At 39.0% G+C, this 25,825-nt stretch overlaps 1 protein-coding gene across 7 annotated transcripts in view; it reads left to right on the top strand.

Moving 5' to 3' along the window:
* The window catches only part of FOXJ3 (forkhead box J3), a 197,712-nt gene that overhangs the window by 61,050 nt on the left and 110,837 nt on the right, over positions 1-25,825 (top strand). For all 7 annotated transcript variants that reach the window (XM_030823612.1, XM_030823610.1, XM_030823611.1 and 4 more), the window contains exon 2: positions 8,962-9,022. In XM_030823612.1, coding sequence (XP_030679472.1) covers positions 8,979-9,022 — 44 coding nt within the window. In that variant the 5' untranslated portion in view covers positions 8,962-8,978. The remainder of the gene's footprint in view (positions 1-8,961; positions 9,023-25,825) is intronic.

Below are 25,825 nucleotides of genomic sequence, written 5' to 3'. Positions count from 1 at the left end.
AGCTGATTTTTTTCATCTTCTGTTAGTCTCTTCCTGGCCCTGGTCTTGTTTTAGGAGGAGAGGGGTATAGCCTAAGTAGTCCATTTGTAGATAGTAGTAGTTTCCTTGATAATTTTTTCAGGTGTATGAAACTTTTTTATTGGCCGTACATGTATCTTCATTAAACGTGTTTAGTGAATAAACAATATGGTTTGAAAATAGTGGAGGCCACCAGAAAACTATTGAATGGTTCAAGGAGTTACAGGTTTGTAAGTAATTGTTTTTTCTAGAGTTGTTTTCTGGTGAGGTAGTTACTTTTACTCTCCCTTTCCTGTTCCAGCTTTGGGATTTGGGGGTGGATCCTGTGGCGCTAGTGAGAGAAGAAGCAGGATTGTGACAGAATAAAAACATTTGTGTGTGGTGGTTCTGAACTTATTTTTTTTCCTAACTGCTTTGTTGAGATATAATTCACATACCATACAGTTCATCTAGTTGAAGTGTAAAATTCAGTGTTTTTTAGTATATTCACAGGGTTGTGCAACCATTGCTACAGTCTAATTTTAGAACGTTTTTCTCCTCCCTTGAAAAGAAACTCCATACCTAATAGCAGTCAATCCCTGTTCTCCATTTACTATTTCTCTTACTGCTAACCCTGAGAAACTGCTATCTAATTACTCACATGAATTTGCCTATTTTGGACGTTTGATGTAAATGGAATCATACAATATGTAATCTTTTATGACTGGTTTCTTTCACTTAGCATAATGTTGTTAAAGGTTATACATATTGTAACATTCATTCCTTTTTATTGCCAAACAGTATTCCATTATGTGGATATAACACGTCCATTCATCAGTTGATGGGCATTTGGATTATTTCCACTTTTTGAACAAAACAAAACAAAAGAAAACAGGGTCTTGCTCTGTCGCTGAGCTGGAAAGCAGTGACATGATCACAGCTCACAGCAGCCTCCACCTCTTGGGCCCGATTGATCCTTCCACCTCAGCCTCCTGAGTAGCCGGAACTACAGGCACCAGCCACTGTGCCTAGCTAATTTTTGTATTTTTTTAGAGATAGGATCTTGCCATGTTGCCCAGACTGGTCTTGAATTCCTGGGCTCAAGCGATCTGCCTGCCTCGGCCTCCCACAGTGCTGGGATTACAGGTGTGAGCTACTGCACCTGGCCTATTTTCATTTTTTTGCTGTTATGATTTAATACTGCTGTGAACATTCTTGTACAGATTTTTCTGTGGATATATGTTTTCATTTCTTGGGTATAGAATTTCTGGGTCATATGGTAACTCTTATGTCTAACTTTTTGATGAACTGCCAAACTTTCCCAAAGTAGCAACACTATTTTACACTTGTACTAGCAATGCATGAAAGTTTGAATTTCTCCACATCTTTGCAGCACTTGTTATTTTGTGTCTTTTTGATTATAGCCATGTTAGTGGGTATGAAGTGGTGTCTTGTTTTAATTTGTATTTCCCGGCTGGGTGCAGTGGCTCGCACCTGTAATCCCAGCACTTTGGGAGGCAGAGGTGGGCGCATCACCTGACGTCGGGAGTTTGAGACCAGCTTGACCAACATGGTGAAACCCTGTCTCTAACAAAAATACAAAAAAAATTAGACAGGCATGGTGGCGCATGCCTGTAATCCCAGCTACTTGGGAGGCTGAGGCAGGAGAATCGCTTGAACCTGGGAGGTGGAGGTTGCAGTGAGCCAAGATCACTCCACTGCACTCCAGTCTGGGCGACGAGCGAAACTCCGTCTCCAAAAAAAAAAAAAAAAGAAAAATTGTATTTCCCTAGTGATTAATGATGCTGAACATCTTTTCATGTATTTATCGGACATTCATATATCTTCTTTGTAGAAATGTCTGTTCAGATTCTTGCCCATTATTAAATTGGATTATTAGTCTTTTGGTTATTGAGTTGTAAGAGTTGTTTGTATATTCTGGATACCTAACTTGGTCTTCTAGCTGCAGACTAGTCCTAAATTGCTTAGAGGTAAAGTGATGGATACAAAAGACTATTAAGTAAAGACCTGGTGAGTTGTCAGATCTCATTTTAAGTTTCTTTTTTCCCCCTAATTTTTGAAGAATCTGATTTATTCATTCACTGAATAAATGAGTGCTGGCTTTATACTAGGTTTTGGGAATATAACAGAATGAAACATGGAGCTCACATTCTGATGGGGGAGAAATAAAAATCATATCAGATGGTGACGAGCTTTTCTGTTTTCTATTTCTATTTATGAAGAATAAAATAGGGTAATAGAGATAATGTGATGAAAGTTCTAACATTCTTTACCTTTCCTGAATTCTTAATCTATACCTTCTGTTCTTACACTTTCTACTTAATTTTATTTAATACAACTTGTAGCTAAACTTTTTTCTTTCACTCCTGATTCTTAACCCCTATCCATGCTAATTTTTGCCTTCACTATTCCACAAAACTCACCCACTGTAGTATTATTATCTTCTATTAAAAGCCAGTATTCTCTTTTCAATTTTTATCCTTCTTGATGTACACTGAACACTATTGCCTTTCTCCCTCTTAAATCACTTGCTGCTATCTGCATTCCAACTTCCTCAAGTTTTTTTTTTTTTTTTATGGTTTCTCTTAATTATCTATGTGGCCTCTCTTCTGATACTCTGTGGTGAATTACAGATGCTCATGATTTTAATTGTTCTCTGAAAGCAGATGACTTCTTAGCTCAAGCTGCACCACTGCCTTCAGGTTTAGCTAGAGTGGCTGGGATGAACAGCTGATTGCTTCTCACCCATCAGGATTCTTTCCCTTTACGCTTTCCCCTGGCACATTTCTTCTATTTGGGTTGATTAGGATACAGGTTATTTTTGCGACTGCTTTAATGATTACCTGTTACTAATGGTATAATAATCTGCAATGTTCAGTCAAGTTTCTTGAATCAAAGGGGTTGTTTCTTCATGGATGTTAGTGGATGTTATACTTTCAAGTCTTTTGGAAAGATATGGCTGAATTCAGAAGTAAAAAAAGGAATAGTTTCTTGACCTCTAGAGCTGTGACAGTTTTTTTAATAAAATAAATAATGAATTTTTAATTTTTTTATTTCAGTAGCTTTTTGCGGAACAAGTGGTGCTTAGTTACATGAATAAGTTCTTTAGTGGTGATTTCTGAGATTTTGGCGCACCCATCACCCGAGCAGTGTACACTGTACCCAGTATGTAGTCTTTTATCCTTCACCCCACTCCCACCCTTTCCCCTGAGTCCCCAAAGTCCGTTGTATCATTCTTATGCCTTTGCATCCTCATAGCTTAGCTCCCACTTATGAGAACATATGACGTTTGGTTTTCCATTCCTAAGTGTAATAGTTTTAACAAATTTTTAATTCTTACCTTTGTCTGGTGTTTCACTAATGCTTTCACTCAAACTACTGTCGTAGTAATTGAGGCATTTACTGCATTTTTCCTTTCTTATGAAGGAGGAAATTAAGCCTTAGGGAAGTTAACATATCCAAGGTCACACAGGAACTGTCAATAGTTGGGATTCCAGTCTTGAGTCTTCAGCTGCAAGGTCATGAATGGTAGTAAGTTTTTTGTAAATTATAAAACGTTAACATTTCTGTGTAGGTGGGAGAGGGGAGAGAGCTCATAAATATTTCGGGCTGGGTGTGATGACTCATGCCTGTAATCCCAGTGCTTTGGGAGGCTGAGGCGAGAGGATCATTTGAGGCCAGGAGTTTGACATCAGCTTGGACAACACAGCAAAACCTTGTTTCTACAAAAAAAAAAAAAAAAAAAAAAAGCCCAGTGCATTGGTGTGCACCTGTGGTCCCAGATACTAGGGAGGCTGAGGCAAGAGGATTGCTTGAGCTCAGAAGTTCGAGGCTGCAGTGAGCTATCATCTGGCCACTGTACTCCGGCCTGGGCAACAACGCAAGACTGTCTCTTAAAAACAAAAAGAACTTATTCAGAGCTTTTTCAAAATACTTAGTTCTATTTCACTCCATGCTCCCAAATAATGTTATTATACAACTGTTAGTGTGTTGTGATGGCTGCTTCCTAAATGTGGATAGTTTGTAACTCAGTTTAATGTACACTTGAATACTGCTTATGTTAAAGGAAATTCCATGCTTCTCTGTTGGTAATGGAATGTAATACAGTAAATAGCTTGTATTGCAGCATACTCATTAGCTAATGCCTGGCTTTTAGTACTCATATTCTGGTTGTGTCATTCTGCTGTTTCTTGATAAATATTAGTTTTCAAAAGATTTGGAGATTTATGCTGTTGGCACCAAATAAAACCATGTAAATAAATTATGGATGTAACTGAACGAGTTAATATAGTTGTTCAACTATAGTTGATGCCACAGAGATTTGTTTGTGACTTGGAGGACTTTGAAATTTCCTGAGTTCAGTGTGAACCTTAGCCTTCTTTTGTGAGATTTCCCTGTTGCTGTTCAGTTGCCTGGGTAGGGAGAAGACTGGTATATGTTTGTTCTTTCAGTCAACAAGCCTAGGGTTCAGGACGTCATTTACGGACAGTAATCTAGAGGAAAAATGAATAACACTGGAACTAAGGCAATGAAGCTAGAGCAGATTGGAAAGATAACTAGAAGTTAGAATTTGGTAGTAAATGGTAACTTATTGGAGATACTAAGGGTGTTGATGTTTGGACGATTTAGTATATGAGACCATTTTCCCTTTCCTGAGTTTCGAACTGACTGAGAAATAAGAACCTACAGATGAAGAAGCAAGACAGTACCTTTAAAAAAATTAGCTTTTTATTCAGGTAAAAATCACATACTGTGAAGTTCCCCATTTTAAAGTGTACAATTCAGTAGTTTTTAATGTATTCACAAAGTTGTGCACCACTATCAGTTAGGCCATTTTCATCACTCTGAAAAGAAACCTCCTAGCAGTCACTTCCCATCTGCAATCTTCCTCTCTTCCCCCATCTCCTGGCAACCACCAATCTACTTTTCATTTCTGTAGATTTGCCTATTCTGGACATTTCGTATAAATGGAATCATACAGCGTGTGGTCTTTTGTGTCTTTTTCACTTAGCATAAGGCTTTCAAGGTTCATCTATGTTGTAGCATGTAAAAGTACTTCATTCCTTTTTATGGCTGCATAAAGTTGCATTGTATATTATATGGCTATTACTTAGATAAACCATATTTTGTTTATCTGTTAATTAGTTGACAAACATTTGGGTTATTTTCACTTTTTGGCTTTATAAGTAGTGCTGCCCATTTGTGTGCAAATGATCATTTGTGTGCATGTTTTTCTAGGAACATTTAAATTCTCTTGGAGATGTATATGCTTATAATTGCTGGGTTTTATGGTAACTCTGTGTTTAACTTTCAAAGGAGTTGCCTTTGTTTTTGATAAAACCTATATTGTAGAACGTGACTTAGGTTTAAGAGCCAAATGAGTTGGCTAACTTTCTGCAGCACCTCATCCCCATCTGTCAATGGGACAGTGCACCCTAGAGGATGTTTGGGTCAGCAGAGCGGACACACTCAGATCTTTGCCTTGTAGAATCCTGGATGGAGAGTGAAAAGAGAGACTGAGGGCTGGGCGTGGTGGCTCACGCCTGTAATCCCAGCACTTTGGGATCTTAACCGAGGTAGGTGGATCACCTGAGGTCAGCAATTCAAGACCAGCCTGACCAACATGATGAAACCCCGTCTACTAAATACAAAAAAGTAGCCAGACATGGTGGTGCATGTCTGTAATCCCATCTACTTGAGAGGCTGAGACGGGAGAATTGCTTGAACCCAAGAGGCGGAGGTTGCAGTGAGCCGAGTTGGCGCCATTGCCCTCCAGCCTGGGCAGCAAGAGTGAAAACTCCGTCTCAAAAAAATAAAGAGTCTGAGTCCCTGGTACTCAGTTCTTTTGTTAAGTTAGCTCTATGTACTAACCAATTTACCTCTTTGGAGAGGAATGGGCTAAGAGGCCAGGAGTGTTTACTGAAGTAATTCCTCATAGAGACTAAGAGTTGGAAAAAAATTAGTCTGCTCTAACAAAGAGTAAGAGTTAAGCTAGAAACCTGAAAGCCATTCTTAGATGAAAAGGCTGTGCCATTTTATCCAGGAAGGAAGTATATTAAGAGAAGATGATGAATTCAGTTTTAAACATGGTAAATATGGGATTTCCAGGGGGGAATGTTAGATATTTGTTTGGAGACCAGGAGATTGATCTCTGCTAGAGATGAAGATTTGAGATCTATCTACCTACAGGCAATTAAAATACAAGACTAGGTAAATCACACATAAAACAGTAGAGAAGGATGTCTAGTAATTTTTTTTTTTTTTTTAAATAAAGAAAGCTGCTCTGCTGTGTATGAAACCATGACCCAGAAGCAGGTCGTCTGTGAGTGGTTTAGCGCCAGGTTCCCCACAACAGTGTGTTCCGCGACAGGCAAGGGGATGGCTGCCTTTTCAGCCACACCCCATTCCCAGGACGAGGGGCAGTCCACGCCGGACCCTGGTCCCAAGGATGTCTAGTAACTTTTATATCTGCATTCCTTGTGGTTTTATTGTGCTAACTGATGTTTCTGCTGTATTTTGCTGTGAGCATCTGATTTCCTTCTGGGTTTTGTGATTTTTAATTATGAATACATTTATTTTGAGATCTTACCTGTGGGCATTTTTCCAGGCTTAGATCAAAGGTGATTTCCTCCAGAGAGAAGGTAAATTTGCTTCTATCAAGATTGGGTGGGGGATACAACCATCCTAGTGCTACCCTAAACAAAATTCTAGGTATGAAGCTTTTTTTTTTTTGAGATGGAATTTTGCTCTTATTGCTTAGGCTGGAGTGCAGTGGTGCGGTCTTGGCTCACTGCAACCTCTGCCTCCCAGGTTTAAGCGATTCTCCTGTCTCAGCCTCCCAAGTAGCTGGGATTACAGGCACATGCCACCATGCCCAGCTAAATTTTTTGTATTTTTAGTAGAGACGGGGTTTCATCATATTGGTCAGGCTGGTCTGAAACTCCTGACCTCAGGTGATCTGGCCGCCTCGGCCTCCCAAAGTGCTGGGATTACAGGCATGAGCCACTGCGCCCGGCCGGTGGTATGAAGCTTTTAAAACCATGATCTAGGGAAAGATCAGCTTGTGGTTGTGAAATATCAGGGAAGACACCCTTGCAGTGCTGTCACAGCCCCTGATCCCCTCCCAGCACTAAGTGCTGAGGTTAAAAAAGTAGTTTTCCTGGCAATTTTCTTGGTTAAGAACTGAACATTGCTGCTGTCATAGTCCTGGATCCCCTCACCAGCCCGAAGTGCTAAGGTTAAAAAAGCAGTTTTCCTGGCAGTTCTCTTGGTTAAGATCTGAATGTTGTTGCATCTTGTACATTGGGTCCCACAAGGTCTTGGAATTGCAAGCCAGAATTCATAGTGCTTGGCATAATGCCCTAAAGGTGAAGGAAAGCTGTTATCAGTACTCTGCATACCTTTGTAGTTTCCACTGTTTCACCTAGTTTTTGGATTCTCATCATACCTCATTTTCTGTCAAGTTTTTGATTTATATGTAAAGATTTTAAGATATTTTACTCAGCATTTTAGTTATTTTCAGTGGTTACGAGATCGAGCCTTCCATCCTGTCATTCTGACAGAAATAGAAGTGTCTATCTGTCTCTCTCTTCAGTGTATGCAGGGATAATTATTAGATGCAGGGACTTCAATCACCTTCTAAACCAAAGGTTACAAACTTGCAGCAAAATCCAGTTTCTGTTTGACCCACGTAGTGTTTAGGAAATGAAAATCAGGGCCAGGTGCAGTGGCTTATACCTGTAAGCTCAGCACTTTGGGAGGCCGAGGAAGGAGGATCACTTGAGCCCAGGAGTTCAAGATCAGCCTGGCCAACATAGCGAGACCCCATCTGTATTTTTTTAAAAAGTTAAAATAAAAAATCAAGAGACTGCAGGTAAAATTTTGGATTTTTTTGTTTCTCTTGAAAAATTGGAAGTTCTTAAAATGCTGGTCTATAATACTCCTGCCTAGCAACAATTGACTAGAACTGGGAATAGCCCTGATCCCTTCAGACTGAACATGCTCTCTTCAGTTGCTCACAGTTTCCGCCACTTGTGCAGTGTATGCATATGTATACACTTAAACCCATTTTACCTTATCCCATTTATGTGTTACCATTAGGCATTTGTGAATCATCGTTCTGCCTAATGAAAATATTGATACGCTCCCATGTGCTCCATAGTAGTACTGATAGACACTTTTACATTTGTTGATTTATTTAATTCTAACAACAAGCTTGCAGTTTAATCCCCTCTGAATAAAGTTATGTAGGTGGTATTAGCCCCACGTTACAGATGAAGAAACTGAGGTTCATTGAAGTTATATAAATCCTTTAAGGTGTCAATAGTGCCACAGTTAGAATTTGAACCTAAAACCTAGAATTTGAATTCAAAGCTCTTTCTGTTTCAGTGCTGCTCTTTACTACTACTACTACTACTACTACTTTTTTTTTTTAAAGCAATGGAACTGTTTCTTAGATGAAGTCTTTGTGAAGTCCAATATTTAAAACCAATAAAGGTAGCACTATTTTGATGGAAGAATAGATTTGGTGGGGCACTTACTTGGGGGTTGGAACCTTGCATGCTTAACTCTGTGGTAGCTTTTGGGCACCTCTCTAGAATCCCTAGGACTCTACTAAAACAGTTTGGACACTCTTTATGACATAGCCATAATCATTTGTTACATCTTATGAAATCTCAGCTTCTTTAGATGTTACAGTTATAGTGTATCTGTTTCTGTTGTGCTTCCTGATATGTCTGTCTGCTTCCTGATATGTCTGTCTGTCTTAGTGTAATCCCTCTTATGACTCAGTAGCATTTTTCTTTCATGTAAGTTTGTGTTGATGGGGTGATTCTTTTAGCATTCTACTTCTGTTTTCAGAGTGTTTTAAATTAAATCTAAAGTGAGACTTACGGTTTAATTTACTTTGCAGTATCTGATAACTAACTCTTCTTTACTTTTCAGATTCTCTTTGTGGCCAGATGGGTTTGTATGGACAGGCTTGTCCATCTGTAACTTCATTAAGGTGAGTGCTCTTTTTTTTTTTCTTTATTAGAACATGTAACATTTTAAAAGTTAGACTGGTCACCTCATATTACAATGAATTTCAAGGTGAGGTTCAGAATAAAATATTGTAGTTTGTTTTGTCAAGTAGTGCAATTTGGCGGAATGGAATGATATTTCTGCTTACTGAAATTTTTGTGGTAATGGGATTTGGATATGCTTTTAATCTTCATTTAGTGAACTGAGTATAGTGTGGTGGTAATTTGTAAATGAAACAACATAATTAACACTTCTTTGTGTTTCTTTTAAAAAGACTAATCTGGGCCGGGCACGGTGGCTCACATCTGTACTCCCAGCATTTTCGGAGGCCGAGGCGGGTGGATACCTGAGGTCAGGAGTTTGAGACCAGCCTGGCCAACATGGCGAAACCCTGTCTCTATTAAAAATACAAAGTGATTAGCCAGGTGTGGTGGCTCACACCTGTAATGCCAGCTGCTCAGAAGGCTGAGGCAGGACAATCGCTTGAACCTGGTAGGCGGAGGTTGCAGTCAGCTGAGATTGTGCCACTGCACTCCAGCCTGGGGGACAGAGCGAGACTCTGTCCTTAAAAAAAAAAAAAAAAAGCCCAGGTGCGGTGGCTCATGTCTGTAATGCCAGCACTTTGGGAGGCCTAGGCGGGTGGATCACGAGATCAAGAAGTTGAGACCATTCTGGCCAACATGGTGAAACCCCATCTCTACTAAAAATACAAAAATTAGCTGGGCATGTTTGCGCGTGCCTGTAATCCCAGCTACTTGGGAGGCTGAGATAGGAGAATCACTTGAACCCGGGAGGTGGAGGTTGCAGTAAGCCGAGATCTGCCATTGCACTCCAGCCTGGGCGACGAGCGAAACTCCATCTCAAAAAAAAAAAAACCTAAACCTGCTTTCTACTCAATTTAATTAGAACATAGTAAATTTGGTTGCCTTTGTAGCAGATTATTAAATAAGACTGAAGATACTAATTTTAATTTCTTTCTAAGGGATGGTAAAAACATAATATCTAGATTTCTCTCATTTACAATAAAACGTGAGAAATGTAAAAAAGTAGGCACTGTTTTGTTGTGTACAACCCAGTGGTTTCAGATTTTTGAAGTCACCAGATCAGTTTTGCCAATCAATTCATATGCGAAGTCAAATTAGTAAAGCAGATAAATGTATGACTTTTTTTGCTGGCGTAAGCTTCCATGTGTTCTACCTTCACAGTGGCCCCTGAGGGATTGTCGTGGTTCCCAGAGTGAAAAATAATCTAAACCTAATCTGCTAATTGAAATCTTAGAATATGAAGTGTTGATGGCAGGACCTGCTAGTTACATGTGGTGGTGCAGTCAACCATATCATTTATTCATCTAGCATACTGAGCATCTACTGTTGTCAGATACTATTCTAAATGTTGGGGCATAGCAATGAGCATAACATGTAAAAATCCTATAATCATGGAATTCATATTTTGGTGGAGGGACAATTAATAAACAAAATAGTATAAGTATCTATTAGTGATATGATAAGGGCTAAGGAGAAAAATAGAGAAGGGGAATAGGAAATAATAGGAGTATGTGTTTTTAGACAGGCCAGTCCTAAGGGAAGGCGTCACTGAAAAAGAGGATATTTGAATGAAGATCTTAAAGTATGGTGGAGGGAGCCATATATTGGATAAGTGGTAGTCGAGCATTCTTTAGGCACAGAGGGAGTGCAGGAAGGTCCAAAGCAGGAGGTTGCCTTGTATGTTTGAGGAGGAATGGAGGAGGTCAATGTGGTTGGAGCAGCCTAGATGATGAAGAGTTATAATTGCCCAGCTTTGGAGGGCAGAAGGAGAGAGAGGACAGATACAAAATTGCCAGAGCCATGATTGGAAAGTCAAGGAATCCTTAGGCTTGAGAGAAATCCTGATTTTCCAGAATGCCACACACACACAGAATGAACAATGAAGTTACGTTTGCAGTTTTTATGTACTTGACTTTTCACAAGTCAAGGCTGACTATCCTATTTCTCAGTAGAAAAGCATTTTTTTTTTTTTTTTTTTGTAAAACGACTGTTGTTATTTCTTTAGTGTCCACTTTCTACCGATTAGACTTCCTTAAGATATTTTAGTTGTGGAAAGTGCTGAAACACTCATATATTAAGGTAATTGACTGAAATTTTAAATCTCTTTATGTGAATACTATATCTTTAGGTTAAGCCTTTATATGACATTGGATTAGGAATAATATGTGTGTAACTTTTGTTTGATGAAAGAGAAGAGGTAACATAAGTTATGTTATAATTTACTCATTGTGTTGGAATTCCTCTGCACAATATTCTAGAATCAGAATTTTTTGGGATATAGCTATATATCTAGCATTTAATTTATAAACTGAGAAGCCCTATGGCATCTGAGTCATGATATTTAATCATGGTATCTAGCATTTAATTTATAAACTGAGAAGCCCTATGGCATTCGGAGTCATGATATATAGTGTCCTTATATATGTCTTTCATTTCTCTAATATTCTGTGTGGTCCACCTCTGAAACAGAGGATTCTCATTCTTAGATGTATGTGTAGAAGACCATTGTCTGTCACCGATTTTTCTTAGCGGAAGCCAGTATTGTTTTGAGACGAAGGGAAGAAAAACTGGATTACTTAATAACCACAATAAATTTTAGTCTACTTTCCCATAGAGTCTTCCCCAAACCAGAAATGGCCCCTGCAAACTACACTACCCAATAGGAGTAGAGCCAGAACTCTTTAATTCAAAACTACTGACAAACACTGCATGTTTGCCTTCTCTGTCTTGTATATACTACCTTGTATATATGATCTGTATATCTAGAAAGTGGCTAACCTCAAGACAGGAAGCAAATGAGTTGGTGGAGAAGAACTGGACATATGGCTGGGAATCAGAAAATGGTTAGGCAGGTGGGAGTTTGTAGGCACAGGTATGAGTGGGAGTGGACAGTTTATGTATAAGTGAAGGTAGTGAATAGAAGGAAAGTATAAAAAATTTGTTGGTTAGAAGACGGTAGTTAGTAAGTGAATTAAAACTCTCTCCCCCAGTCTCCTTAAATATTTTGGGTAAGGTAAACAAGTATTGTTTTCTGTGGATGATATTGGATCCTTGTTTAATCTGACTCTGTTAGAATTGTTGTTAAAATTAGACTTACTGTATTTTTATGATTAAAAAGTAGTACATATTTATTGTAGAAAATTTGGAAAGACAGAACTTGCCTTTTTTATACCAGTAGGTATTATATGTGTATTAGAAAAAGACCCTCTAAATTTTCCTTAAAAAAATGGCTGCAAAGTAGTTTGTAGTGATAGTTAAATATACTCTGTAATTTTAACCAAATTGCTCTGACACTTTGGTCTACTTTACTTGCTAGTATAGGTAGAATTGCATTTCAACAAAAGTCACTGTAACAACATCATATTCTACATGAGACTGTTTTATCATTCAGGGTTCTCTAGGGAGACTGAAACCATACCAGTATTTGAACAGAGATAATACTTTAATAGAATTGATAACTAGATATAAATGTGTTAACTAAGTAACATAAAGGATAAAAACAAAACTAAAGTATCACGAAGATAGACATAACAGGCAGCAGCTACTGCCCATAGGGCTCAGGGACCAAAGGGAACAAGAAAACATTAGGAACTTAGAGGAAAGTCCCCGAAGAAATGAAACTTAGACCTCTGAGAAGCCGCTGCATGATTGATGCTGGTATCTGAGCTTGGGAGAGGGGTCCTGTGAGGTTGGGACCCAGACCTTGCTGGCTGATGCTGATGTCTCTCAGTGGTTTATGATGAAGCTAGTTCTGCAAGTGTTGGAAACACTGCAAGCTGGATTCACTTGTTGCTGTTGGAAGGACCTGCTGCTATAGGGCTGAAGAAGCCTTTGCTGGGGAAATGGCTCTTACGAAACCTGAAGATTAGATAGGAAGATACAGTCTTTTCTTCCTCCTCCAGCCTTTCAGTCCATCTTTAGTGCCTCTTCTTGGGAGAGCTTTATAGGAAGCCAGCTGGCAAAGCAGGAATGTGGTTCACAGAGAGTCTTAGTGCAAGCACCACAAAGCAGAATACGGGTAGGGGTGCTGCAGTTTGGAGCTGAGGGGCAACAGCTTAATAGCTGCCATCCTTGTTCTAACAGACTGCTGAGAAATAGGGTACAAGAAGGTATTTTCTAAGATGTTTTGCAGCTAGTATTTATGAGATTTAGTAGAGTACTGCATATTACTTAAAAAATCCTCAAAAGTTTTTTAAACACTGTGAAGTTATATTAAAAATTTATGTTAAGATTCACAAGTATTTGCAATCTGAATCTATTGTATTTATATCCTGAGTTTGGGTGATAAGAGTCTGGGTAGTGAGGGATAGCAGGCCATTCACATCTGTTCAATTCCTGAGTTTTGGATAGCAAGAGTAAGAGTTCAGAGAGTGGGACCAGGCACCGTGTCTCATGCCTGTAATCCCAGCACTTTGGGAGGCCAAGGTGGGTGGATCACGAGGTCAGGAGTTCAAGACCAGCCTGGCCAATATGGTGAAACCCCGTCTCGACTAAAAATACAAAAAATTAGCCAGGTGTGGTGGCGCTCACCTGTAGTCCCAGCTACTTGGGAGGCTGAGGCAGGAGAATCACCTGAACCCAGGAGGTGGAGGTTGCAGTGAGCTGAGATTGTGCCACTGCACTCCAGCCTGGGCGACAGAGTGAGACTCTGTCTCCAAAAAAAAAACAAAAAAGGAAGTTCAGAGAGTGATGGATATAATTTCTGTTAAACAGTAGAATCTTAAAAGTTTAGCAAAATCGGTTTCCGGAGTTTCCTGAGTTTGGATAAGATGGATTTGAATCCTCAGATGTACCTGTATTTTATTTCCAAGTACAGATTCAGTAAGAGCAACAGCTTACTGAAAAAGCAAAGGCTTTCCTTGATTATTTGCTTTATGTAGACAAGTGAATATGTATGTATCTCATATGACATACTTCTTTTACATATTGTAACAATAGACTTTTTTGTAACTTCCTTTTGTTTCAATTTTTAATTTTTGTGGGTAAAATGTATATTTATGGGGTACAGGAGATATTTTGATACAGGCATGCAGTGCATAATCACATCCGTAAGTGGGTTAAATTCATCACCTCAAATGTTTATCTTTTGTATTACAAAGAATCCAATTATACTCTTTTAGTTATTTAAAAATGTACAATTAAATTATTACTGACCATAGTCACCCTGTTGTGCTATCAAACACAATGTCTTAGTCACTCCTTTTATTTTTTTGTACCCATTAACCATTCTCACGCTGCCTGATACCCCGCTTACCCTTCCCAGCCTCTGGTAACCATCCTTCTACTTTCTATCTCCGAGTTGTTTTCATTTTTAGCTCTCACAAATAAGTGAGGACATGCAGTTTGTATTTTTGTGCCTGGCTTATTTCACTTAGCATAATGGCCCTCAGTTCCATCCATGTTGAAAATGACAGGATCTCGTGTATATATGTACCACATTTTATCTGTTCGTCTGTTGATGGACACTTAGGATGCTTCCAAATCTTGGCTATTGTGAACAGTATTGCAAACAATATGGGAATGCAGGTATCTCTTTAATATACTGATTTGCCTTCTTTTGGGTATATACCCAGCAGTGGGATTGTTGGATCTTATGGTAGCTCTACTTTTAGTTTTTTTGAGGAACTTCCAAACTGTTCACTGTAGTGGTTGTACTAATATACATTCCCACCAACAGTGTACAAAATCCAGTGTTCCCTTTTCTCCACATCCTCTCCAGCATTTGTTATTGCCTGTCTTTTAGATAAAAGCCATTTTATCTGGGGTAAGGTGACATGTTACTATAGTTTCGATTTGCATTTCTCTGATGATCAGTGACATTGAGCACCTTTTCATACACCTGTTTGCCATTTGTATGTCTTTTGAGAAGTGCCTATTTAGATCTTTTGCCCATTTTAAAAATCAGATTATTAAATTTTCTCCTATACAGTTATTTGAGCTCCTTATATATTCTGGTTATTTATCCTTTGTCGAATGGGTAGTTTGCAGATATTTTCAGCCATTTTGTGGCTTGTCTCTTAACTTTGTTGATTGTTTCCTTTGCTGTGCAGAAGCTTTTTAACTTGATGTGATCCCATTTGTCTATTTTTGCTTTGGTTGCCTGTGCTTGTGGGGTGTAACTCAAGTAATCTTTGCACACTCCAACATCCTGGAGAGTTTCCTCAATGTTTTCTTTTAGTAGTTTAGTTTGAGGTCTTAGATTTAAGGCTTTAATCCATTTTGGTTTGATTTTTGTATATGTCAAGGAATAGGGGTCTAATGTCATTCTTCTGCATATGGGTATCCAGTTTTCCCAGCACCTTGTTGAAGAGACCGTCCTTTCCATTGTATGCTCTTGGAACCTTTGACAAAAATGAGTTCACTGTAGATAAAGATATTTGTTTCTGGGTTCTCTATCCTGTTCTATTGGTATGTCTGTTTTTATGCCAGTACCATACTGTTTTGGTTACTATAGCTCTGTAGTATAACTTGAAGTCAGGTAATGTGATTCCCACAGTTTTGTTCTTTTTGCTCAGGATAGCTTTGGGTATTCTGAGTCTTTGGTGGTTTCATATAAATTTTAGGATTTTTTTTTCTATGTCTGTGAAGAATGTCATTGGTATTTTGATAGGGATTGCATTGAATCTTTAGTTTGCTTTGTGTAGTATGTACACTTTAACAATATTCTTCTAATCCATGAACGTGGGCTATCTTTCCTTTTCTTGGTGTCTTCGTCAGCTTTTTTCATAAATAATTGATGGTTTTCATTATGGAGGTCTTTCACTTCTTTGGTTAATTTCTAGGTATTTTATTTTATTTGTACCTATTGTAAATGAGATTACTTTCTTGATTTCTTTTTTGGATTGTTCACTCTTGGCATATAGAAACTCTGGTTTTTGTATGTTGATTTTTGTCTCCTGCAACTGTCAGTTCTAGTAGTTTTTTTGGTGAAGTCTTTAGGTTTTTCCAAATATAAGATTGTATCATCTGTAAACAAGGATAATTTGACCTCTTCCTTTCTAATTTGTGTGCCCTTTATTTTTTTCTCTTGTCTGATTACTTGAGCTAGGACTTCCGTTAATTTGGTTCAGTCAAAGCAAAATAGGTTTGCTGTTTCTTAGGGCTTGTTGAAATGGAACCCTTTCTGCATTTCTGAATTACCTAACATTTATTAGAGGATTTATTTTATGATTCTCACATGTATACAGCTTGGGACACAGTAGTACTTGTAGTAGTTTCTGGTGATATTTAATGCCTTCTACTTGAGATCACTTCCGCTTACGTTTTTCTGTATTTATCCCTTTTTATCACTCATTTTTGTTAATGCTTCTTCCTTAAAGATGCCTTTTATTATTGATCTAATTTGTCTACTTAGGGTATGCCAGGGAACACATAGAAATATTTGAGTGCCCCAGATGAATTTCCTGTTCATCTGTTTCCCCATTTCCCTCCTCTTGAAATTGATGACCCTGCTGTTTAGAACTACCAGAAGAAGGCAGATTTATTTCAAGCCTTCTTGCTGCCTCATTTCTAGAAGCATACTGGTATTGATAAAACAGCTGTGGTATATAGACTTAAGATAATGTAGATACAGGTTCACATCTCTCTCTTCTTACTATTAGACCAGGCATTATTTAAGCACTTAAGTTTGTTAAGTTCCCCCAACAATTCTGTGAGGTCAGTACCATTATCATCCTTACTTCACAAGTGAGGAAACTGAGGTAAAGTTAAGTAACTCAAAGATATATAGATAATTAGGGATAGAGCTGGGATTCATACATAGGTCCTTATCCAGCGCCCATGCTTTAATCATTTAACTCTACTGCCTCTTGGCTATAAGTATTTATTGTAATTTCAGGCTTTTTTCTTAAATGAAGGCTGCCAAACAATATTCTTCTTAATTGAAGGTACTATAAAAAATAAGTAAAGAGAAATGTCAGTGCAGGAGACTGTGGAAAAAGGTAATAGAAAACCAGCACTTTAATTTTGGAATACTAATATTGAAAAAAATAATATTGTTTAAAATTGATAAAATATTTTGCTTTTTTGTTAGCAAAAGACAGCAGGTTTTTTTTATTTCAGGGAGGTGGAGAAATTGTGAGTTTTTATGAGGGGGAATCATATATCAGAGGTAATAGGGAATAAAAAGCATCACTGAATATACTAATGAGTTAAATATAAAATACATGCCTACTAACTGCATGTATAGAGCAAAAAAATACGACTGAAAAATAAAATTGTATGATTTGATATAATAAGCTTATCATAGGCAAGCTTTATGGTTCAGTGGCACTCAGTGCAGAGATGTATCTTTAGGCATTTGGAGCACCCACTTTTCTAGATTAGGGTTTAGGCTGTATTCGCCATACAGAGAACTTGGGGCAGTGGAGATTTCCCAACTCCATGCCTAGGCATACCTCTGGGTAACTGGTGGTTGCCCATTGGACCCCAACTCTCCCCTGCCCCCCATACCTGGTGCTTGTGCCCTGCTATTGGGAGACCTGTAGGTGGGCCTGCCTGGTCTGGACCCACCTGTCTTGGTCTCCTGCTCCAGGGCTGGGCGGGGAGCTCAGACAACTGTGCATTCTGCAGATCAGCCCCATTGCCTGAGGCAACAGAGAGCTTCTCTGTAAACAAGGATCACATTTATACTCATCTACAATGGCTTCAGCTGGCTCTTACTTGTGAGTGCCACCAACTGACCTGGAAGTTTAATTGCATGACACAGTAGAAAATCTGCTGACACAAGTGTGCAGCACTAGGGATCTAGATAAACTTCCTGAGACCTCCACCACCCTGGCCCCACAAGATGCAGTAAGCCTGCTCACGTGCCCAGTACATCACTAATACAACCAGCATTTGGGAAAACTACCATTCAAAGGCTATCTACAATCAAGGAACTTAATACAGACTCTTTGCCACTGAAAGCACCCAGAACTAAAGCCAAAAGACCCTACGCAGCATATATTATAGACACCTCCTGAAGGGGAGAAAAATCACAACCAAATCAAAGCAAATTCAAAAAATAAGGAGAGACGGCTTATCTAGATGAGAAGCAACCAGAGGAACAACTCTGAAACTATGAAAAAAGTGTGTTACAGTGCTCCAGAAGGATCACACTAACTCTTCAGCAATGGATCCTAACCAAAATTAAAATCTTTGAAATACAAGATAAAGAATTCAGAATGTTGGTTTTAAAGAAGCTCAGTGAGATCCAAGAGAAAGTTGAAAACGCACACACATCAGAAAAACAGTTTGGGATATGAAAGGAGATATCACTAAAAATAAACCCAAACATCTTTTGGAAATGAAAAATTCATCGAAAGAATTACAAAATATAGTTGAAAGCTTTAATACTAGTCTAGAGAAAGTAGAAGAAAGAATTTCAGAGCTGGAAGACAGGTCTTTTGAATTAACCCAGTCAGATGAACATAAAAAAGGAACAAAGGCCAGGTGTGGTACCTCATGCCTGTAATCCCAACACTTTGGGAGGCCAAGGAGGGTGGATTACTTGAGGGTCAGGAGTTCAAGACCAGCCTGGCCAACATGGTGAAAACCCCATCTCTACTAAAAATACAAAAAAAATTAGCAGGGCGTCGTGACGTGTGACTGTGATTGCAGCTGCTTGGGAGGCTGAGGCAGGAGAATCGCTTGATTCCAGGAGGTGGAGGTTGTGGCGATCCAAGATGGTACCACTGTATTCCAGACTGGGTGACAGAGTGAAACTCCATCTCAAAAGAAAAAAAAAGTGAAAAAGTCTTGGAGAAATATGGGATTGTATAAAGCATCCAAACTTACAGGTTATAGATATCGTAGAGAAGAAAAAGTAAAAAGTGTAGAAAAGCTATTTTAGGAAGTAATTAGGGAAAACTTCCCTAGTCTGGGAAGAGATATAGACATCCAGAAACAAGCTCAGAGAACTCCTGAAAGATAAATTGCAAGAAGAACCTCATCTAAGCATATAGTCATCAGACTGTTCAAAGTTAGTGTGAAGGAAAAAATTCTAAGAGTAGCAAGAGAGAAGGGATTACCTATAAAGGAAATCCCATCAAACTAACACCAAACTTCTCAGCAGGAACCCTACAGGCCAGCTGGAAGAGATTGGGGGCCTGTTTTTAGCAGCCTTAAAGAAAAAATTACCAGCCAAGAATTTATTTTGTTTGTTTTTTGGACAGGGTCTCAGTCTACTGCCCAGACCTGGAGTACAGTGGTGTCATCACAGCTCACCACAGCCTTTACCTCCCAGGCTCAGGTGATCCTCTTGCTCAGCCTCCCAAGTAGCTGGGACTACAAGCACATGCCACCATGCCCGGCTAATTTTCTTGTATTTTTTGTAGAGACAAGGTTTTGCCATGTTGCCCAAACTGGTCTTAAACTCCTGAGCTCAAGCGATCCGCCCGCCTTGGCCTCTCAACATACTGGGATTACAGGTGTGAGCCACCATGCACAACCACTGGCCAAGAATTTTATATCCTGCCAAAACATAAGCTTTGTAAATGAAGGAGAAATAAAGTCTTTCCCAGACAAACAAATGTGAAGGGAATTCATCATCACTATATTTCATATAAGAAATGCTGAAAGAAGTTCTAAACATGTTAACGAAAGGACAGTACTTACTGTCATAAAAGTACAAAGCTCACAGAGTCTATAAAGCAGTTATGTAGTTGAAACTCTAAGGCAACTAACAATACTGTGACAGGAACAAAACCTCACATATCTATATCTCTGTCTCTATCTATTTTTTTTGAGACAGAGTCTTGCTCCATCACCCAGGCTGGAGTGTAGTGGTACGATCTCGGCTCACTGCAACCTCTGCCTCCCGGGTACAAGTGATGCTCCTCAGCCTCCCTAGTGGCTGGGACTACAGGTGTGTGCCACCACGCCTGGCTAATTTTGTATTTTTAGTAGAGACAGGATTGGCCTACTAAAAATTGGCCAGGCAGTCAAACTCCTGACCTCGTGATCCGCCCGCCTGGGCCTTCCAAAGTGCTGGGATTACGACGTGAGCCACCGTGCCCGGTCTATATATATATTTTAAGATGGAGTCTTGCCGTCTTGCCCAGGTTGGAGTGCAGCAGCATGATCTTGGCTCACTGCAACCTCTGCCTCCTGGGTCCAAGCAATTCTGCTGCCTCAGCTTTCCAAGTAGCTGGGATTACTGGTGTGTACCACCACACCTGGCTAACTTTTTTATTTTTTAGTGGAGATGAGGTTTTGCCATGTTGGCCAGGCTGGTCTCGAGCTCCTGACCTCAAGTAATCTGCCCGCTTTGGCCTCTTAAGGGCTGGGATTACGGGCATGAGCCACCACACCCAGCCACATATCAATATTAACCTTGAATATAAATGGCCTAAATGCTCCACTTAAAACATACAGAGTGGCAAATTAAAAAAAAAAAAAAGACCTAACCATCTGCTGCCAGCAAGAGACCCCTGCCACACACTGGTTACAGACAGTTACAGACTCAAAGGGGTGAAAAAAGATTTATCATGCAAATGGAAAACAAATGCCAGCAGTAGTATCCATTTTCATATCAGATAAACTTCAAACCAATAACAGTAAAAAAAGAAAAAAAAAGACGAGCATTATATAATGATAAAGCATTCGATACAACAAGAAGATTTAACTATCCTAAATGTATATGCACCCCACACCAGAGCACCCAGATTCATAAATACTGCTAGGCCAAAGCAAACAGATTGATAGCAATACAATAATAGTGGAGAACATCAACACCTCACTGACATCACTATTCAGATCATTGAGGCAGAAATTCAAAAAAGAAATTCTGGACTTAAACTATAGACCAAATGGACCTAATAGACATTTACAGAACATACGTTAATCTCATCTGCACGTGGAACATTCTCCAAAATTGACCATATGCTTGGCCATTAAAGCAAGTCTCAATACATTCCAAAATACTGAAATCAGATCAAGTATCTTTTTGGAGCACAGTGGAATAAAATTAGAAATCAAATACCAAGAGGAACTCTTAAAACTATTCAAGTAGATGGAAACTAAACAACATGCTCCTGAATGAACTTTGGGCAAACAATGCAATTAAGGCGGAAATTGAAAACAATTTTGAAATAAATGAAAATGGAGACACAGCATACCAAAACCTCTGGGATACAGCAAAGACAGTGCTAAGAGGAAAGTTTATAGCGTTAAATGCCCACATCCAAAAGATAGGAAGCTCTCAAGCTACCACCATACATCAAGGAACTAGAAAAATAACAAACCACACCAAAAGCTAGCAGAAGAAAAGAGCAAAGATCAGAGCAGATGCTAAATGAGATAAAAAAATGATACAAAGGATAAGTGAAACAAAAAGTTGGTTCTTTGAAAAGATACACAGAATTGACAGACTGCTAGCTAAGTTAACCAAGAAAAAAAGAAAAGTTTTAAATATAAGCAGAAATGATAAAGACAACATTACACCTGATACCACAGAAATACAAAAGATCATCAGAGACTGCTGTGAACATTTCTGTGCTCATAAACTAGAAAAAGCTAGGGGAAATGGACAAATTCCTGGAAACATACAACCTCGCAAGATTGAACCAGGAAGAGATGTGAATCCTGAACAGACTGATAACAAGTAACAAAATTCAATCAGTAATAAAGGAAAACTTCTGTGTTAGTCTGTTCTCATGCTGATATAAAGAACTACCTGAGCCTGGGTAATTTATAAAGGAAAGAGGTTTAATTGACTCACAGTTCCACAGGGCTGGGGAAGCCTCAGAAAACTTACAATCAAGGCAGAAGGGGAAGCAGACATGTTCTTCACATGGCGGCAGGAAGGAGAAGTGCTGAGCAAAGCGGGGGGAAGCCCCTTGTAAAACCATCAGATCTCGTGAGAACTCACACACTATCAAGAGAATAGTATGAGGGTAACCGCCCCCATGATTCAATTACCTGCCACTGGATCCCTCCCACGACACATGGGAATTATGGGAACTACGAGCTGAGATTTGGGTAGGGACACAACCAAACCATATCACCTTCTAACAACAAAAAAGGCCAGGACTAGATAGGTTTATAGCTGAATTTTGCCAGACATATAAAGAAAAGCTGGTATTTAGGAAATAATACTGAAACTATTTCAGAAAATTGAGGAGGAGTAATTCCTTTCTAACTCATTCTACAAAACCAGTATCAAAGTCAGGTGAGGACACCAGATACCAAAGTCAGGCAAGGACACAACCAGAAAAGAAAACCACAGGCCAATATCCCTAATGAACATAGGTGCAAAAATCCTCAACAAATGCTGAATCCAACAGCACATCAAAAATATAATATATCATGTTCAAGTGGGTTTTATTCCAGGGATGCAAGAATGTTTAAGCATATATATGCAAATCAATAAACATGATTCACCACATAAATAGAACCAAACCCCAAAACCATATGTTTATCTCCATAGATGCAGAAAAGGCATTTGATAAAATCCAACGTTGCTTCATAACAACCGTCAATAAACTAGGCATTGGAGGTACATACCTTAAAAATAAGAGCTATATATGACAGACCTACAGACAACATCATGTTGAAGGGGAGAAGTTGAAAACATTCTCCTTAAGAACAGGAACAAGACAAGGATGTCCACTCTCACCACACTTGTTCAACATAGTACTGGAAATCCTAGCCAGAGCAATTAGGCAAGAGAAATAAATAAAAGGCATCCAAATTGGAAAAGAAGTTTGCTGATAACATGACTGTATACTTAGAAAAGTCTAAAGACTCCTAGACTTCATCGAAGTTTCAGGATACAAAATCAATGTACAGCGATCGGTAGCATTTCTATAAATAATGTTAAAGCTGATAACCAAATCAAGAACCCGATCCCATTTACAGCAGACAGTACACACACACACCCCTAGGAATACATTTAACCAAGGAGGTGAAAGATCTTTACGAGGAGAACTACAAAACACCAATGGAAGAAATTGCAGATGACACAAACAAATGGCAAAACATCTTGTGCTGATGGATTGGAAGAATCAATATCATGAAAATGACCATACTGTCCAAAGCAATCTGTAGATTCAATGAAATTCCTTTCAAATTACCAACATCAGTTTTCACAGAATTAGAAAAACAGCATTAGAGTTCATATGGAATCAAAAAAGCACTCAGCCAAAGCAATCCTAAGCAAAAGGAACAAATTCAGAGGCATCAGATTGCCTGACTTCAAATTATACTACAAGGCTATAATAACTAAAGCAGCATGATAGTGGTATAAAAATATGCGTAGAGATGAGTGGAACAGAATAGAGAGCCTAGAAATAAAGCCACATACCTACAACCAACTGATCTTTGACAAAGTTGATGAAAATAAACAGTGGAGAAAGGACATTAACATCTTTTTCAATAAATGGTGCTGGGATATTGGCTAGCCATATGCAAAAGGATGAAACTGGACCCTTGTGTCTCACCATGTATGAAAATTAACTCAGGATGGATAGATTAAAGACTTGAACATAAGACCTTAAACTATAAAAGTCCTAGAAGAAAACTTAGGAAGAACTCTTGGATGTTGGCCTAGGCAAAGAATTTATGATGAAGGCAAAAATAGACAAATGGGACTAAATTAAACTAAAGCTTCTTCACAGCAAAAGAAATACTCAACAGATTAAACAGCCTATAGAATGAGAGAAAATATTTGCAAATGATTACTTTCAGAAAGGATGAACATCCAGAATCTACATGGAACTCTAATAACTCAACGAGGAAAAAACAGCTTCTTTTAAAAACTAGGCAGAGGACATGAGACATTTCTTGAAGAAATACAAGTGCCAACAAACACGTGAAAAAAATGCTGAACATTACTAGTCATCAGAGAAATGCAAATTAAAATCACAATGAGATACCATCTTGCACCAGTCAGAATTGCTGTTAAAAAGCCAAAAAATAACAGATGTTGGTGTGGTTGTGGAGAAAAGGCAATGCTTATACACTGCTGACGGGAATGTTCAATCTCTGTGGAAAACTATGGAGATTTCTCAAAGAACTAAAAATAGAACTACCTTTTGATCCAGCAAACATGCTACTGGGGGTATCTGCCCAAAATAAAATAAATCACTATATAAAAAAGACACCTGGCCAGGTGCAGTGGCTCATGCCTGTAATCCCAGCACTTTGGGAGGCCAAGGCAGCGGATCACCTGAGGCCAGGAGTTCAAGACCAGCCTGGCCAACTTCGTGAAATGCTGTCTCTACTGAAAATAGAAAAATCACTCAGACAAGGTGGTGCACACCTGTAATCCCAGCTAATTGAGAGGCAGAGGCAAGAGAATCGCTTGAACCTGCGAGGCAGAGGTTGCAGTGAGCCAAGATTGTGCCACTGCATTCCAGCCTGGGGGACAGAGTGAGACTCTGTCTCACACAAAAAAAAGACACTTGTAGTCATGTTCAACACTATTCATAATAGCAAAGTCATGGAAGCAACCTAACTGTCCATCAGCAGTTGACTGAATAAAGAAAGTGTAGTATACAGATACCATGGAATACTATGCAGCATAAAAAAGAATGAAATCATGTACTTTTCAGCAACATGGGTGGAGTTGGAGGTTATTATCCTAAGTGAAATAATTCAGAAACAAAATCAAATACCACATGTTCTCACTTATAAGTGGAAGCTAAATAATGGGTATGCATGTACATAAAGACGGAAATAATAGACACTGAAGACTTCACTGGGGGGAGGGAGGAGGATGAGGGTTGAAAAATTACATGTTGGATATAATGTTCACTATTTGGATTGTGGGTACACTAGAAGCCCAATCTCCACCAATGTACCATGTACATTGGCAATGTACCCATGTAACAAACATGTATGTTTACCCCCTGAATCTAAAGTTTAAAAAAAGCTTCGCTTGGTTGCAAGAAAACTAACTCTGGATACATTAAGCAAAAAAGAAAAAGAATTTATGGAATGAATTTAGAAAACATGGTTGTATTTTACAGAATACAAGGATAGTTTATTCTCTTGAAATGGAACTAGGAATTGATGAAATGCTGTTAGAAACCTAGGCATTGTACTTACTCTTCTGCATTGAGTTTCTCTGAATCTAATTTATTTCTTCATTTCTACAGGCAACTTTCTTTGATTTTCTTACATATAGCCATTCTATCCCTCAAGTTCATGGCTTTTTTTTTTTTTTTTTTTGAGACCGAGTTTCGCTCTTGTTGCCCAGGCTGGAGTGCAATGGCGTGATCTCTGCTCACTGCAGCCTCCGCCTCCCGGGTTCAAGCAATTCTCCTGCCTCAGCCTCCCAAGTAACTGGGATTACAGGTGCCCGCCACCACACCCGGATAATTTTTTTATTTTTAGTAGAGATGGGATTTCGCCATATTGGCTAGGCTGGTCTCGAACTCCTGATCTCAGGTGATCTGCCCGCCTCGGCTTCCCAAAGTACTGGGATTACAGACATGAGCCACTGCGCGTGGCCTCAAGTTCATGGCTTCTTTATTCAGGAGAGCAGCCCAAACTGTTTCACTTCTAATTCTAAATCCTGGGGGAGAAAATCTAGGTAAACAGCTTGAATCAGGTAGCACCCTTGGTTCAGATTTTTTAATTTGTTCCTGTATTACTGGTACAGACAAGGTATAGTAGAGCTTTCAGAGCCCTGGGGATGGAGGCACCTCTGAGAAAGGGCATTGATATGAGCTAGGCAAAACATTACAGGAAGCGTTTGAGACAAAGCAGCATGTATCCACTTTTGGTTGAGAAAGGATTTCAAGAGAGGATAATTTTTG

The sequence above is a fragment of the Nomascus leucogenys genome, chromosome 12, assembly GCF_006542625.1.
Source record: "Nomascus leucogenys isolate Asia chromosome 12, Asia_NLE_v1, whole genome shotgun sequence".
NCBI classification, from domain to species: Eukaryota; Metazoa; Chordata; class Mammalia; order Primates; family Hylobatidae; genus Nomascus; species Nomascus leucogenys.
Note: the sequence above shows the minus strand (reverse complement) of the source record. Positions and strands in the feature narration are given on the sequence as shown.